Genomic DNA, 13,607 nt, shown 5'->3' on the forward strand with positions numbered 1-13,607 from the left:
CGTGCAGCTATACGCACTGCCCGCTGCGAAGCTGGCGTGGTAAGGGTCCAACAGGAGCCGGGACGCGGCCTGGTCTGCGGTCCTGGGCTCCGGCCAGACCCGGTGCTGCCCCAGTCCCGCTGCAGCGTGGGGCTGTGCATCACTTTGGACCTCCAGGTGGGCGAGAGGGACCCTCCCCAGATCTCGGGGGGACTGTCTGCTGGCCCCCGGGGGCTGGAGGGAGCCTCTCCCGCCCTGACCCTTCAGCCACGGCTGCGCACCGGAGCAGGATCCGGCCCTTGCAGCGGCAGACGCGGCGCCCCAAGCCCCCGGGCGGGCTCCCCCGCGTGGGCCGGCGGCGGCGTGGCCGCCCGTGTCCCGTCCCCTCCCACCGTGGAGCCAAGTTCAAACCGCGAGCCCCAGCGGAGCGGGAGGCGGCAGAGGGGCCGGGCCGGGGTCCGCACCCGCGGGGCTCCATGGTGAGTGGGCCGGGGCCACGGTGGGGGGCGGCGGGGTTCTCCCGGGAGGGGGCTTGAGCCGCCGGGGCGGGCACTCTGAGGGGTCGGGAAGGGGCTTGGACCCGCCAGGATGAGGCTTGGATCCGGCTGGGAGGGTTGCGGCAGGATAGAACTGGGGGCTCGGTGGGGAAGGGGCCGTGGACCTGGCGGGTCCCAAGGGGGAGAGCGGAGGGCCCGTCCCTGCCCGGGGCTGGGGCTCTGGGTGCTGGCAGGGTCCCTTTGGGCAGGAGGGTATCAGGGATCGGATCTGGCTGGCTGGCAGGGCCTGGGGACCCCAGCGGGGCTCCGGCTGGCAGTGCTGCTCGCCGCCGGGGTCAGCAGGAGTGCCTCCCGGAGCTGCTCTATCAATAATGGTGATTTCCCTTATCTCCTCGTATTTGCTGGAGGATTAGAGCCGAGGAGGAGACAGCTTCCCCGGCCAGCGGGGCAGGCGGCGACCGTCCTGCACCCTGGCTGCTCCTTCCCTGCCAGCCCTCCCGTGGGAAGGGGCGTCCCTAACCCCAGAGCTGTGGGGATGGGAGCCAGGGGACAAGGAACAACCCCAAACCAGCTGCCGAACTCGCTCTTCCTCCATCGCAAAGGGTGGGAAGCTAATGGCCAGGACGAGGATTTGCCAGCTTCTCCTCTTCCCCCGCATCCCTCTCTTGTCACTGCTGCTTCCCTGCTCTCGGGGCGGGGGGGGAGTGGGAAGCACCCTCGAGCCCCTGTCCTGGCTCCGTGCTGAGCGCTTGTGACCGCAGGCTGCGCCTCCTCCCGCGCTAAGGGCTGAGAGTCCAGTGCCAGCCTCGGCTGCCTGGAAATGCTGTAAATGGTGTGCTTTCTCCTGGAATTTGGTCCCAGTTGTTTAATAAGCCACTTCAGGGAAGTCATTCCCACTTTTAATGGTAAAATCGCATGGCCTTGTCTTCCCGGCGGAGGAGGCTTCCTGAGAGCAACCCTTAGACTTTGCACAGGGTGTCCTCATGGAAGCAGCGCTCTCCTTCGGCGTCCCTGAGGATTATACCCTCGGCGCTCTGCTGAACCACCTCTGGGGCGAGATCTCCCTGTGGGTTTGCAGAGAGCAAAGCCAGCAGCACGGGGAGGCTCTTCCCGGCCCCTGGATGGGGCCCAGCACGGCTCTGCTGGAAGGCGCGCGGCGATTAAGGAAGCTGAAGAGTCCGGTGGGATCTGTACGGGTTGCACGTGGATTTGCTCATCTCTTCGCACGCGTTTCTTGCTCCAAGGTGATGCCTGTGTCCGTGGGTGCCCAGGCTTGCGTCATGTTGGGTCTTGCTCTCGTGTTAAGCCCCCATCACTGTTGCTGAGCTGCAGGAGCGGGAGCGTGGGGAAAGTTTTCCTTGCCCTTTTGGAGCCAGGATCAGCTCTGTGTGGAGCAAGGAGCACGGAGCGGATGCAGGTTTTACAGACAAACCCTCCAGGTTCTCACCAAAGGGCAGGATGGATGGCGTCTGCCTAGGCTCGGACTTCAGCAAAGGAAGCTGCTTCTTTCTGGCTTCTCCGAGCAAAAAGCCAAGCCCGAGAGGCAGAGGTGGCTGCGGCTGGGACTGCCATGACCCTGCCGAGACGCGAGCTGGCTGCCCCGTCCTCCTCATGCGCTTTGGCTGCACGCAGGGGTTGGAGCTGAGCTGCTTTCTGCCTGCTCAGACCTGACACCCAGAAAGGAGGGGACGGGGGAATTCTTGGGGGGCTTTTCCTGCAAATGGGAGATGATAGAAATGACCCGATGCCAGGACGGGGCTGCAGCGATGCATGGAGAGCTGTCGGGCTCCTTTCCTGGCAGACGCTGTGCGAGTACTGGGCTTCCCATCCTCACCCCGCTGCTGTGGGACTGCTCAAATATCCCCAGTCCCGGTCACCTGAGGTTGCGCTGGCTTTTATTCAAAGCTCCGGGACTCATCCCCTGGAGGGTCCGTCCGCCTCCTCCCCGTGCTCCCCGGCCAGCTCAGATGTCAGCGCTCGGGTTTCCCCGCTCTGCCGGGGCCGGCTCGGGGCTGCCGGGAAGGCTTGGAGCGGGGAGGCTCAGAGGCAGTCGGGACGCGCTGGCGAGAGCAGGCGCTTGTGCTGCTTCAATCTGGCTCTTGCGGGAGGGCATCCAAGCCGGGGACGAGCAGGGGCTGCGTGGGAGCTGGCAGAATGCCGCATAACTGCGTCCGTGCCGTGGGCTTTGCGGGGAGGGGCAGAGGGTGCCCGAAGCCGTTTGTGTCGAGGTGTGGAGGTTTGCTGGCTGGGAACCAGCCGGCTCCCTGCCTCCAGCTCCTCTCCAAAGAGCAGGGCAAGTCCCTTTCTGCTCCCTGTGATTTTTGGTGGTTGAGGATCTGGCCTTGAAATGCCACAAGCTGGGAAGCTACTGGGGACTCTGTTGGGGCAGAAAGGTTGGGGACAGATCCTGTAGACCTACAAAGGTCCCTGGCTGCCGGCACCGGAGAGAGCTCAGTGGGTGCCGCAGGCAGCGCTGCCTGGATTGGGATGAAGCTGGAGCAGTTTCTCAAGGGCTTTGCTCCAAGAGGAGAGGCAGTCGGGCCGGGGGATGTCCTCTGGGAGAGGCAGCTCCTGCACACGCCGCATCTGCAGAGCGGGGAACAGGTCTGATAGAGGCTTGTGGCGAGGGGCTGAAGGCAGAGCCTTCGTTCCTGGCTGACACCAAGCCCTTCCCTGCGCAGATTCTCCCCCGGGCGCTCTCCTGTGCTGTTCTGCTCCTCCTGCTCGTCGCCGTGCTGAGCAGAGGCAAGAGGTGCAGCATCGCCAAAATCATCCGGCAGTACCGTGCCGTCATCTTCCACGAGATCCAGAACCTGGTGAGTGGGGGGCTCTGCCTGGGGCCCTGCTGCCCAAGCCGGGGGATGCTGCCGAGCTGGACGCGGCTCCGCTGCGGGATGTGGGTGGGGAGGGATGAGCCTGGGAAGCTTCGTATGGGGTTGGCCGCTTTGCCGGCATTTCTGTGTTTAAACGGGGGATTCCTGCCCCACATGGGAGGCTCGGATACTTCAGTGTGCCTGACCTTCTCCTTGTGTTATTTCTCCAGAAAAACCTGAGTGGGTCAGTGGACAGGAGCGGAAGGGCTGGGCCGGCTTGTCGTTCGGACAAGGTGAGCACCAAGGGAGCCGGGGCTGGGGCGTCGTGCGGGCCAAGCCCCTGGCAGAGCCGCCGAGCCCCCCTCCCCGCCCGGGGCCACGCGCTTCTCTCCTCTCCAGGACCAGAAGATCCTGCTGTCCATCTACAACATCAGCATGTCCCTGCGGGAGGTGGCGGCCGGCACCCTGCGTGGCCCCGAGGAGCTGGCGGTGTGGAAGGTGGCCAGAAACACCGACTTCGTGCTCAGGGAGAACTGCAGGAAAATCAGCAAGGTGGGAGCCCTGCCCCTTTCCCGTGCCCCCAGTGGCTCCCAGTTCCCAGCACGCGGGCTGTGGGCAGAGCCTGCCCTGTTATGCGCTCTCCCGGCTGCCCATGGCGGGTCTCCAGGCTCTGCCCGCAGCACCCCGGGGCGTGAAGGTCTGGGTTTGTGGCTGGGGGATGCTGACGGCACATCCCAGTGAGCTTTAAACTGGTGGCAGAGGGAAGAACAGCTGTGGCAATGTGGGACAAGCTCTTGGGGTTTTACCACCAGCTCCCAAGCGGGTTTGTCTGCCCGTGCTGCGATGCTATGGGTGGTGGGAATACAGAGCCTCGACCCAGTGGGATGCTTGCCTGGTGGGTTGGGTGCACCCCGTCCTGCCCTTGCACCCGGGTACTCATAGGCAGGAACTGGGCTTTCTCCTCAAAGGGCTGGTCTGGGCTAACCCTGCGTGGGGTGGAGGTGCCTCTGGGCTGGAAAGGTCCCGCAGACCCAGCCTGACCTGCTGCCCTGCCACGTGGATGGGCCGTGGGGTGCGTGCTGCAGGTCTGGGGGGGCGGCCAGCTCTGGGAACCCCTGGGGACCTGAGGGCACGTCCTTGCTGCGGCCACGGGTGGTTTGGCCGCCTCAACCTGCAGCTTTGCCCACACAAACCCCATGCGCGTGGGGTGTGATGTCCCAGGCGCATCCTCGGTGCTGGGGCGGTGGCTTTTGTCCCCTTGACTAATGCCTGCGTGGTGGGGGGGCTGTTTCTGCTCCCTCGGCACGCCGGCCGCAGAGCCTGCCGCGCATCCCGGCACAGCCCCAGCGTGGGGGACCCGGCCGCAGGAGGAAGCAGCTGCGGGAGATCGGGAGGAAGGCGGAGAGGCTGGCGACCTGCTGGGAGAAGCTCTATGCCCTGCACGTGCCCCGCCGCGCTCCCTGGGACTCGTAGGGACGCCCTCGCCACGTGCTGGCGCGATGCGCTGCTCCGGCACCGTGGCTGCTGGCGTCTTATTTGGAAAGCTGGGGCAAATTCAACCCTGAAGGCAGCGGAGTTGCTACCAGCGGGTGCCCGAGTTGAATTCGTCCTCCTGTTTCAAGCGGTACCCGGGGACTGACCGCTCGCTCGTGCTGGGGGCTGGCAGGTCGGTTTGCCGTGGGATGGCTGCGGCAGGAGGCTGGAACATCAAAAACGTGGGGGAGAAGAAGGGGAAGTGCTGAAAAAAGGAGGCGAGGCGTTGGATTTCTGCCATGCTCCTGGCCCTGCATCACCTGCTGCTTTCCTGGGGACAACGGTTGCTTTTTGGGGCAGAAAGAGGACGTGTGGGGCCGTGGCTCAGAGGGCTCTGCTGGAAGTGGGACCGTTGTGCATCCGCAAGGCTCTGAGGGTGGCCGGGCTGCGGAGAGGGACACGCGTCCCTGTTGCACTTCTGGGACAGGCAGAGCAGCCGGGAACCCTGGGCGCCCGGGGAAGCCTGGTGAGCGCCGGTGCCTGCGGATAAACAGCAAACCCCCAGGCAGCTGTGAGTGCTCGAGGCCAAGGCTTGGCCTCCGGGACGGGCAGCACTGCGGGGGGACCTGACTGCTCGGCACTGCGGGTGCCCCGGCACCCCCCGGTGAGCCGAGCCCCAAGGGACGTGGGGCTCGGTGAGCTGAGAAGCATCTTCCCTTGTCACCACGCTCTGCCAGCATCCTGGCTGGGGTCCCCGCTCCCCTGTCGGGTGGCAGACAGTCTCTGGGAAGCCAGAAATAAACCCCTGCCTTCCCTGGACGCCCTTTGGTGACCCAGGGGCTCCTGTGCTGTGGATGGGTCCAGGCATGGCGCAGGGTCCGGGCATGGCGCGGGTGCTGCGCAAGCCCGGGAGCAAGCAGGCAGCGGCGGTGGGCACTGTGGCATCTTGTCTCTGCCCGCCGTGCCTGCGTCCCTGGCCCACGGGGCCCCATCCTGCCTCTTCGTGCTGGTGCGTGGGTGGTAGAGGACGGGGCTCTGCTGCAAGAGCTGCTTTTCTGGGAGCCTCAGTTTCCCCAGCCCTTCTCTCCACCCGGGCGGATGCTGTCTCGGACGTGAGTGGGGCCAGCCCGGGCTGTACGGCTGTGGGGACGTCTGTCGAGGACACGAGATGGCAGCAGTGGGCTGCGCACGCTGTGGCGCCGGACGGCTGCCCACGCGTGTGGCCCCGCAGCCAGGCCACCATCCTCGGTCCGGGCAGGGCTGCAGCCGGGTGCGAGCTAATGGGTGCTGCCGATGAGTGGGGAGGGGGGCACCTTTCCCTAGGGGGGTTCTCTGGGGGTTCAAGCAGCCAGCTGGGGGGGGGGGGCTGGGGATGCTCAGGGGTCCTTGCCCACCCCCTGCCTCTGGGACCTGGGCTGGAAGGAGCCGGGGAGGGGGGGGGCTGCATTGCCACGGGTGGGTAGGAGAGGGGCGTCCCCGGACACACTGGTACCCCCAGGGTTTAGCAGGATGTGGGATGGGCCCCTTGCTTTGATGGGGCAGGACAGGGACCCTGGTTTGGGGATGAGAGCAGGGGGGTGCAGGCTGGGGATGCTGCTTTTGTGGGGTCCCACCAGGGCCCGCAGGTGTTTAGCAGGATCAGGCCCATGGGCCCTGGGATACGCCATCTGCGTGGCATGGGGCCGGCGGGGCCAGCGGTGGGGCCCATCCTGGGACCCCCAGTTTGGCACAGGCCAATGCCGGCGTTCCTCCCCGGCTGGCTCCACCATGCCTGGGCTCCTTCCTCCCAGCTCCATCCTCCTCCTCGGGCTCACACGTTGCCGCCTTTTCCTCCTGCCCTTTTCTGCTGCCTCCACGGGGGGTTTTGCACTGGTTTGGATTTGGCGGTTTTTTTTCTTATTCCCCCCTCCTCATCCCAACCACCTCCCCCTGCATCCTGTCAGCATCCCAAAATAGCCCTGTTGATGTTTGGTGTTCTGTGGACGGGGCCGGGGGTCCCACCGGGAACCACGGCACGGCCGGGATGATCGTGACGCCCCGGTGGGACCCAACAGCTTGTGCACCGGCGAGAGCGGGTCGGTGGCTGGGGACAGGGTGACTCACTGCCTTTTTCTGCGTCAAGGCTGGAGCAAAGTCATCCCCCCGCCCTTCGCCAACCCGTCAGCACCTTCCCAGATAAAACAGCAATAACCATTCGTTCATTCCCCTTCCATCGCAGGCAGCAACAGGGGAGGGCAGCTGCTGCCGCCGAGCCGGGAAATCACCGCGTGCTGCCTACGCAACCCCACGGCATCCCGTCCCGGCTGCCTCTGCAGGCAGGGAACGGGGGAGGTTGCTCCCCAGTGCTGCCGGTTCGGCATCTGAGTGGTGGTGGGAGGCGTGCGCTGGTGTTTGGGGGGGTTTACAGGCATTGGCACGCTCGCCGCAAACTCGCCGTGAGCACCGGTTGCAGGGAGGGGGGAGAGGGAGCCCGGTGCAGCGGCAGGAATGAGTGCATGGAAAGGAAGGAAAGAGCGAAGGAAGAGGCAAAAGGGAGGGAGGGGAAAAGCGAGGTCGAAGCGACGGTGGAATCACAGCAAAAACAGCCGGAAAAAGGAAACGGGCCCTGAAAAGTCAAATAAAAATAGCAGCGAGGCGAACCCAAGTGTGCAGCACATGGGAGTGAGCGCATTTCCTTCGAGGGCAGCACCGCACGCTCCCGGCTGCTCCGGGGGGGCCACTCTGATGTGGCTCCAGCAGCCGGCTGCCGCCGGGGCCCCCTCCCCGTGCCGTGCCAGCCGCTTGGCAGCCGTTCGGCGTTTCGCCAGCCCCCACCTCGCCCACGGTCCGGGCGGGCTTGCGCAAGGCATGTGCGCCTTGCGCAAGCCCGCCCGGACCGTGGGCGAGGCGGTTGCGGGGCTGTGGCGCATGCACTTGGGCACTCTACGGGGCAGGACGCCGGCGCGCGCGCCTTAGAGCGCGAGGGGATGCGCGGAACGGAGGGGCTCGCCGGCCGTGCCCTCGCCTCCGCGCCGTGCCACGTGCCGCGGGCTGATCGCCTTGCCAGATGTGTCCGAACGCTGCGCAAACAGCGCAGTCACGGCTTCCTCCCCTCGCCGCTCGTTTTGCAATCGTGGCGGGGGCCCGCCGGGAGTTGGGGGTCGGCGGCGAGTGCTGCTGGGGCTGCGGGGATGGGGACCGGTGCTCCTTACCAGGGCCAGAGTCCTGCGCCCCAACCCGGCTGCGGGCTGAGCTCGGAGGCGGCAGCGTGCCGGGACGCTGTGCCGGGGGACGGCGGCCGCCGTATTTCTGCAGAGCCGACGCCAGAGACACGTTTCGCCCCTTTGCGCGGTCACCGACCCACCGAAACGCGGCTGCCCCTGGGCTGCGGCACAGCCGTCACCACCCCGGGGGCCAGCAGCCCCCCTGGCCCGTGTCTGGGGGGGCCCTCACCCCCACGAGCCCCCTGCTTCGGTCCTCGTCCCCCTGAGAAGCCAGGCTGGGGGCACTGGCGCACGCAGGCTGTGTCTGACGAAGCAGAGCAGCGTTTTGTTCTCTCGCATCTCCCTGCAGCATCGTAAAGCTGTTGAAAGCCCAGATTTACGGTGTGATAAACGCTGGGGGCTCTGCCGAATATTTTACTGCTCCGTCCTTTGGAGAGCGGCTGGTTTGGAGGAGCGGGGAGAGCCGGGCGCAGGGCGGCACACCCGGCGGCATCGCTGCCCGGCTCCGGCTGCAGGACGGCGGGTCCCAGGGGCCGGAGCCGGCTGGGAGCGGGGCTGCACGCAGCCGTGCCGCGGCCCAGGTGGGCTCTGGCACCCCTGGCCGCGGGATGCCGGGTGCCTGAGCCCCTCCGGGCAGCGGGAAAGTGCTGACCTCCCCTATTTCCTGGGCCCGTTGCTGGTTTTGGAGGCATCTGCCGACCAGATTGTGCCACGGTGTGCCGGGATGCCCGTGCCAGAACATGCCAGCCGAGAGGCGGGGTGTGCCCAGGCCCAGCTGCGGGTGCTCTCCCTCCCCGCACGCCCATCGCCCGCTCCCCGGCCGGGTGCCGCGGGCTGCTCGGCGGGGGGCTGCGTCCTCGCTGGGAAGGGCTGGGTGATGCTGGAAAGCGGCTCCGTCCCGCTCCGCCGCCGCCTCCGCCAGCGGGAGGTTTGCAGCCTCCGGGCTGCGTGCGTGTGCGTGCGCGCGCGTGCACGTGCGTGTGCCTGCACGTGCGCGGGTGTGCGCACGTGATGCCTCTCCACGGCTGCTTCCCGAGGGGGTGGCTGTGGCCCCCGCTGCCGCTGGCCCCCTGCACCCTTCCTCCCCGCCGCCGGAGCCGGAGCCGGGCATTGGAGCCGGCCGGCCTCGGCACGGCGGGAAGCCAGCGGGACCGGCATGCCGGGCTCAGCGGGAGCGCCGGCCCGTGCTGAGGCTGGATGCTGCCGATCCGGGCCCCAGTGGTGTCGTGGCTCTGCGGGCGGGCGCTGGCTCCGGCGGCTCTCGACGCCCGGCGGGGGCCAGGCAGAGGCGAGGGGCCTGGCCGGAGCCCGCTCCCCCTCCGCGTGGGGAGCGGATGCACCGTGGCTCCCACAGCGGCACGGGGCACGTCCACGCCAAGCCACCGAGAAGCCGGGGGGCTGCCGGGGCTCGGCTGGGGGCCGGGGGGGACCGCGCTTCCCCCCGCCGCCGTGGCCCCCGGCCCCGCTGCTCGGCCCGCGGCATCCTGCGCCGGGGCCCATTGTTCGGCCGCGTCGGGCTGCGGGGCAGGATTCCTTTGTCAGAGCTCGGCGATATTTTATTCTAACAATTAACCAAACACGCCCGGGCTCCCCGGCCTGTTTGTGATTATTGGAGGGCAAATTCCCCAGCCTCGCTCCCTCCCGGTGTCGGCTCCGCCTGGGGCCGCGCCGGGCGGCGGGGATCCAGCCCCGCTCCCACCGGCTTGGGGTTGGGGACCCCAAACTGCGCCGAGAGCCCCCCGCTCCTGCGGCCGGCGCTGGGGGAGGTTGGGTTGCCTCGACCCCCTCGGGAGCCTGTGAGCGTCGCCGACATTGTCTCCTCAGCAGCGGGATCCGTGGCGGCGCAGGGGTGACTCATGGATGGGGGGGCTGTGAATCACAGCCCCCGCTCCCCGGGCAGGATGCGGCCCCGCACTCGCAGCTTGCCGCATGCCAGCGATGGACCGCAGGCTTTGTCCTCCGCGGGGTGGAAGCGGCTCGCTGCCCGGGGCGGGAGGAGACGGGGCTGCTGCTCTTCCTCGGGGGCCCCCAGCATCCCGGGATGCCGGCACAGCTTTCCCAGCCCCAGCTTCGGGGTGGGTTGAGGGTGCTGTGGGGTGTGGGTGCCTCCCGCATCCCAGCTCTCTCCGAGGCTCCTCGCCGGGCTTGGGCTGCATCCTCATCGCCGCTTGCTGCACCGCTGGCAAAAAAAGCTGTCGCCTCCCTTTGCGAACGGTCCTGGAGAGTGGCTTGCCCAGTGCAGGTGACCGAATCCCCGTAAAATCGCTCGCGTGGCGCCAGCTCAGCTCCGCTCACCTCACCCCGCTGCTGCGTTTCCACCCTCCAGGCAGCAGATGCTGAGTCCCCGGGCCGGTGCCAGGGCCAGAGCCGTGGCTGGAGCCGGCGGCCAGCCGGCAGCCCTCGCTGGGTGCTGCCCGTCGTGGGCAGGGGAGTCCCGAGTGGGTGCCGGAGCCAAGGGTCGGGGTGGGCACCGTGCACGGTGGTGGCACCCGCCAGGAGCGAAGCAGCCGGTGCCGGAGCCCTGTGGCGGGGCTGTCCGGCTTAGCCGGGGGTTTTTAGCCATCCCGGGGGAGACGCCCTGAGCAGGTTGTTTCTCGCATCGCTGCCGGGGATGGAGGGATCCTGGGAGCGGCCGGGGAAGAGGAGAGGGTTTGCAGCCACATGGTGGAAGGACAGAGGAGGCACTGGCACTGCGGTGCTGCCCCAGCCCTGCCAGCATCCTCGTGGCCGGAGCCACGTGTGGGGCAGGGAGCGGGCACAGGCAGCGTCTCCTGCCCGCGGCTCCCCGCGGCTGATGGAGGCAGGAAGGGCTGAGCCCTGACCTCGCCGCGGCTGCACACACGCCAATGCCTAAACCCGCTCCTTCAGCGCCAAGGCTCCTTCCTCGGCAGTGCCGCCCGGCCCCGGGCTCTCGGCCTGATCCTGGATCTTAAAATACAGCAAGTCGTCGAAGCAGAGCCGCTCGGGCGGCCGGGCCAGGCAGGGCAGCCGGAGCGCGGCACCGGTGAGCAGCCCGGCAAGCAGTGAGCTGCCGATGGCCACCGCCAGCCCCGCCGCCTGGCACAATGCCTGCCCGCCCGCCCCACGGTCCTCCCACTGTCCCCGGGCCGCCTCGTTGGCATTGCCCCCGGCGGGGGACACCTGGGCGAAGTGGGACACGGAGGAGTCCTCAGATGCCACCAGGATGGCCACGGCGCTGGCCACGGCACCGAGGATGCCGGGCAAGCCGTGGAGGTTGTGGATGCCGCACTGGTCCTGGAGCACGAGCTTCCTCGCCAGGAGCGGGGTGAGGAACCTGAAGCCGAGGATGCACGCCACGGCCGAGAGGCTGCCCAGTTTGAGGGCGGCCACTGGTGGCACAGCCATGTCGGCCACCGCGCCGATGACCACCCCGCCGGCCAGGCTGCCGTTCTGCAGGTGGCTGGGGCTGAGCTTGCCATCTCCCTCCAGCAGGCTGGAGACCACCACGGTGGTCACGGCACTGGCACTCATGGCCAGGAGGGTGTTCAGGATGGCGTGGTGCTGGGCATCTCCCGGTTGTCAGAGGACAGCCACGAAGCTGGGCCAGAAAACCCAGAGGATGAGCATCCCCACAGGGGACAGAAAGTCGGAACGGGGTGTTGGGGTCTCCTTGGGGTGCACTGGCCACCGCGCTGCCCCAAACAGAGCCTTGGACATGCCGAGGCCAAAATAGCAGGAGAAGACGTGGATCGTGATGGTGCCTCCCACATCGAGGACACCCAGAGGAGTGACGATGGCCCACTCGCTGGTGAGGTAGATGGAGACTTCGCAGGTGGCCGCCACGAGGAGCTGGCAGGGGCTGGTCCTCCCCAGGACGGCCCCCACGGAGATGAGCACCGTCACGGCGGCAAACTCGGCGATGAGGAGGCTGCGGAGGTCCAGGTGGACCTGGCCGTGGTGGAAGTGATGGAGCAAGCCCTGCAGCACCAGCGCCCATTGCATGGAGAAGTTGAGCAGGAGGAAGTTGTGGGCAATGGCGCTGAGCCCGTAGAGGGGCAGGAACGACAGCAAGAGCCCCAGCCCCACCACCACCAGCATCACCTGGATGTCCTGGAAAAGGGGGAAGATGCCATAGAGCTGGTTGGCCACCAAACTGGCATCCTCCGCCTGCGCCGAGGGCTTGTCGTAGGTGACGAAGAGGGCAAAGAAGAGGAGCAGGGCGCCCTGGAAGAGCCCCAGGGAGAAGGGCAGGAGGCGGCGGGGGTGGGCGGGGGGTGGCGCGGCCATCGCGGGGTGGACAGGAAGGGACAGTGACCGGTGGGGCGGCTGGGTGCGGGGCGGCAGCCTGGGAGCACCCGCAGGGTGAGCTCCGCTCGCTCCTGCATCAGTGTTTTATGGCCACGGTTAATTTTTAACCAAAGGTGTAAGTTTACGTGCCAGATGAGGAGGTTTTTCCCCCTCCCTTCTTTAAACTCAACACCCATAAATTACCCACGTGCTCTTGTTTGGCCGCCATAAAAAGTGGACGTGAGGGGGGTTATGATTTTGAAGGGAAACAAGAAAAACCTGCCGTGGGGCAGAGCGGGGAGAAGGATGACCTGCGAGGAGCCGGCCGGAGATGAGGGTACCACGGCACGCACCCCCATTCAACCCGCCCCGCGAGCGGCGACCGCGCCGCTGAAGCCCCCGGCGCGATGCTGGGAGCTCGGCCACCCCCAGCTCCCGGTCTGGCTCTGCCGCACCCCAGCCGGGGACGGCTCCGGCACTGCCGCGGCCGCACGCTGCGGGATGATGCACGGTTTGCTCGGCAACTGCCCGGATTTTGCGAAGCGCCTTAGAGCTCCGAAATCGGAGCTGAAAAGATCATTTTCTCACAGGTTTGCATTGGCTTGAATGGCTGGAAATTCATTAACAATTAGCGCGCGAGAAAAACAAAGCCCAGAGCAGCCAAGCAGCTACCCCGAAGTTTCTGGGTTGCTGCTTAGTGTGACATTTTGCCAGTGAATGTCTGGAAAAAAAAAATAAGAAAAAAAAATATATGAGAACCACAAGAACAAAAGGCAGAAGGGTTGGTAAATATTTGTTCCAGAGAGAAGATATTTTTGTGCTGTCCCTGATCTCAACACCCCTGCCGCGGGCGCTGGCTCCGCGCCGCTCTTCGTCATTGTTACTGGAGGATGAGGCAGGCAAGGGCGCAAAATGGGAAACAATTGTTGAATAATCTGCGCGAGGCTCCTCTGCCAAACCCTTCCCGGCCATTTTTCAACCCAAAGATGCTGGAAACGGGGGCAACGTATAGGAGGAGGAGGTGCTTTGAAGGCAGCGCCTTTGGGGGTCGAGGAGGGGTTGTGTTGCGCCCAAGCCGCGGCCAACGGCAGCGGAGGAGTGGTGAGAGCCACGGGGGGTTGCGGGATGGGACCTGGGATGCTTTGTCCATCCGTAACTTGTCCCTGCTGCAGGGCTGGTGATGCTAACGGCAGTGGATGCTCCCACGGGGATCCCTCGCCCAAGGGAACGTGGGGCCGGGGTCCCCACGGTGCCGTACGGCTCTCTCCGGTGTCCCCAGGGTGGCCAGGGAAGGGATGGGACGGGCGGGCAGGATGCTCGTCCTGTGCCCGCGCCGGCAGCGCAGCCCGACCCACCTCCCGCGGCTGCTGCCGGCTCCCACCTCCACCGCGGCA

At 66.8% G+C, this 13,607-nt stretch overlaps 2 protein-coding genes across 2 annotated transcripts; one reads left to right on the forward strand and one right to left on the reverse strand.

The window, feature by feature from the left end:
- Positions 1 to 1,459: 1,459 nt before the first annotated feature.
- LOC309410701 (uncharacterized protein C20orf204 homolog) lies at positions 1,460 to 4,841 on the forward strand (the record flags this gene model as incomplete). Its single annotated transcript, XM_082007146.1, has 5 exons — positions 1,460 to 1,657; positions 2,810 to 3,292; positions 3,520 to 3,582; positions 3,689 to 3,841; positions 4,607 to 4,841. The coding sequence occupies 5 exons, from the start codon at positions 1,460 to 1,462 to the stop codon at positions 4,760 to 4,762; spliced, it is 1,053 nt and encodes a 350-aa protein (XP_081863272.1). The 3' UTR covers positions 4,763 to 4,841.
- Positions 4,842 to 10,546: 5,705 nt separating this feature from the next.
- LOC309410898 (ammonium transporter Rh type B-like) lies at positions 10,547 to 13,382 on the reverse strand. The gene is given in 2 exon segments (XM_082007390.1): positions 10,547 to 11,505; positions 11,509 to 13,382. Coding segments are annotated over 2 exon segments (1,395 nt in total). The 5' UTR covers positions 12,214 to 13,382; the 3' UTR covers positions 10,547 to 10,815.
- Between the last annotated feature and the right edge of the window lie 225 nt (positions 13,383 to 13,607).

Source organism: Phaethon aethereus (genome assembly GCF_964289735.1).
Source record: "Phaethon aethereus genome assembly, chromosome: 16".
NCBI classification, from domain to species: domain Eukaryota; kingdom Metazoa; phylum Chordata; class Aves; order Phaethontiformes; family Phaethontidae; genus Phaethon; species Phaethon aethereus.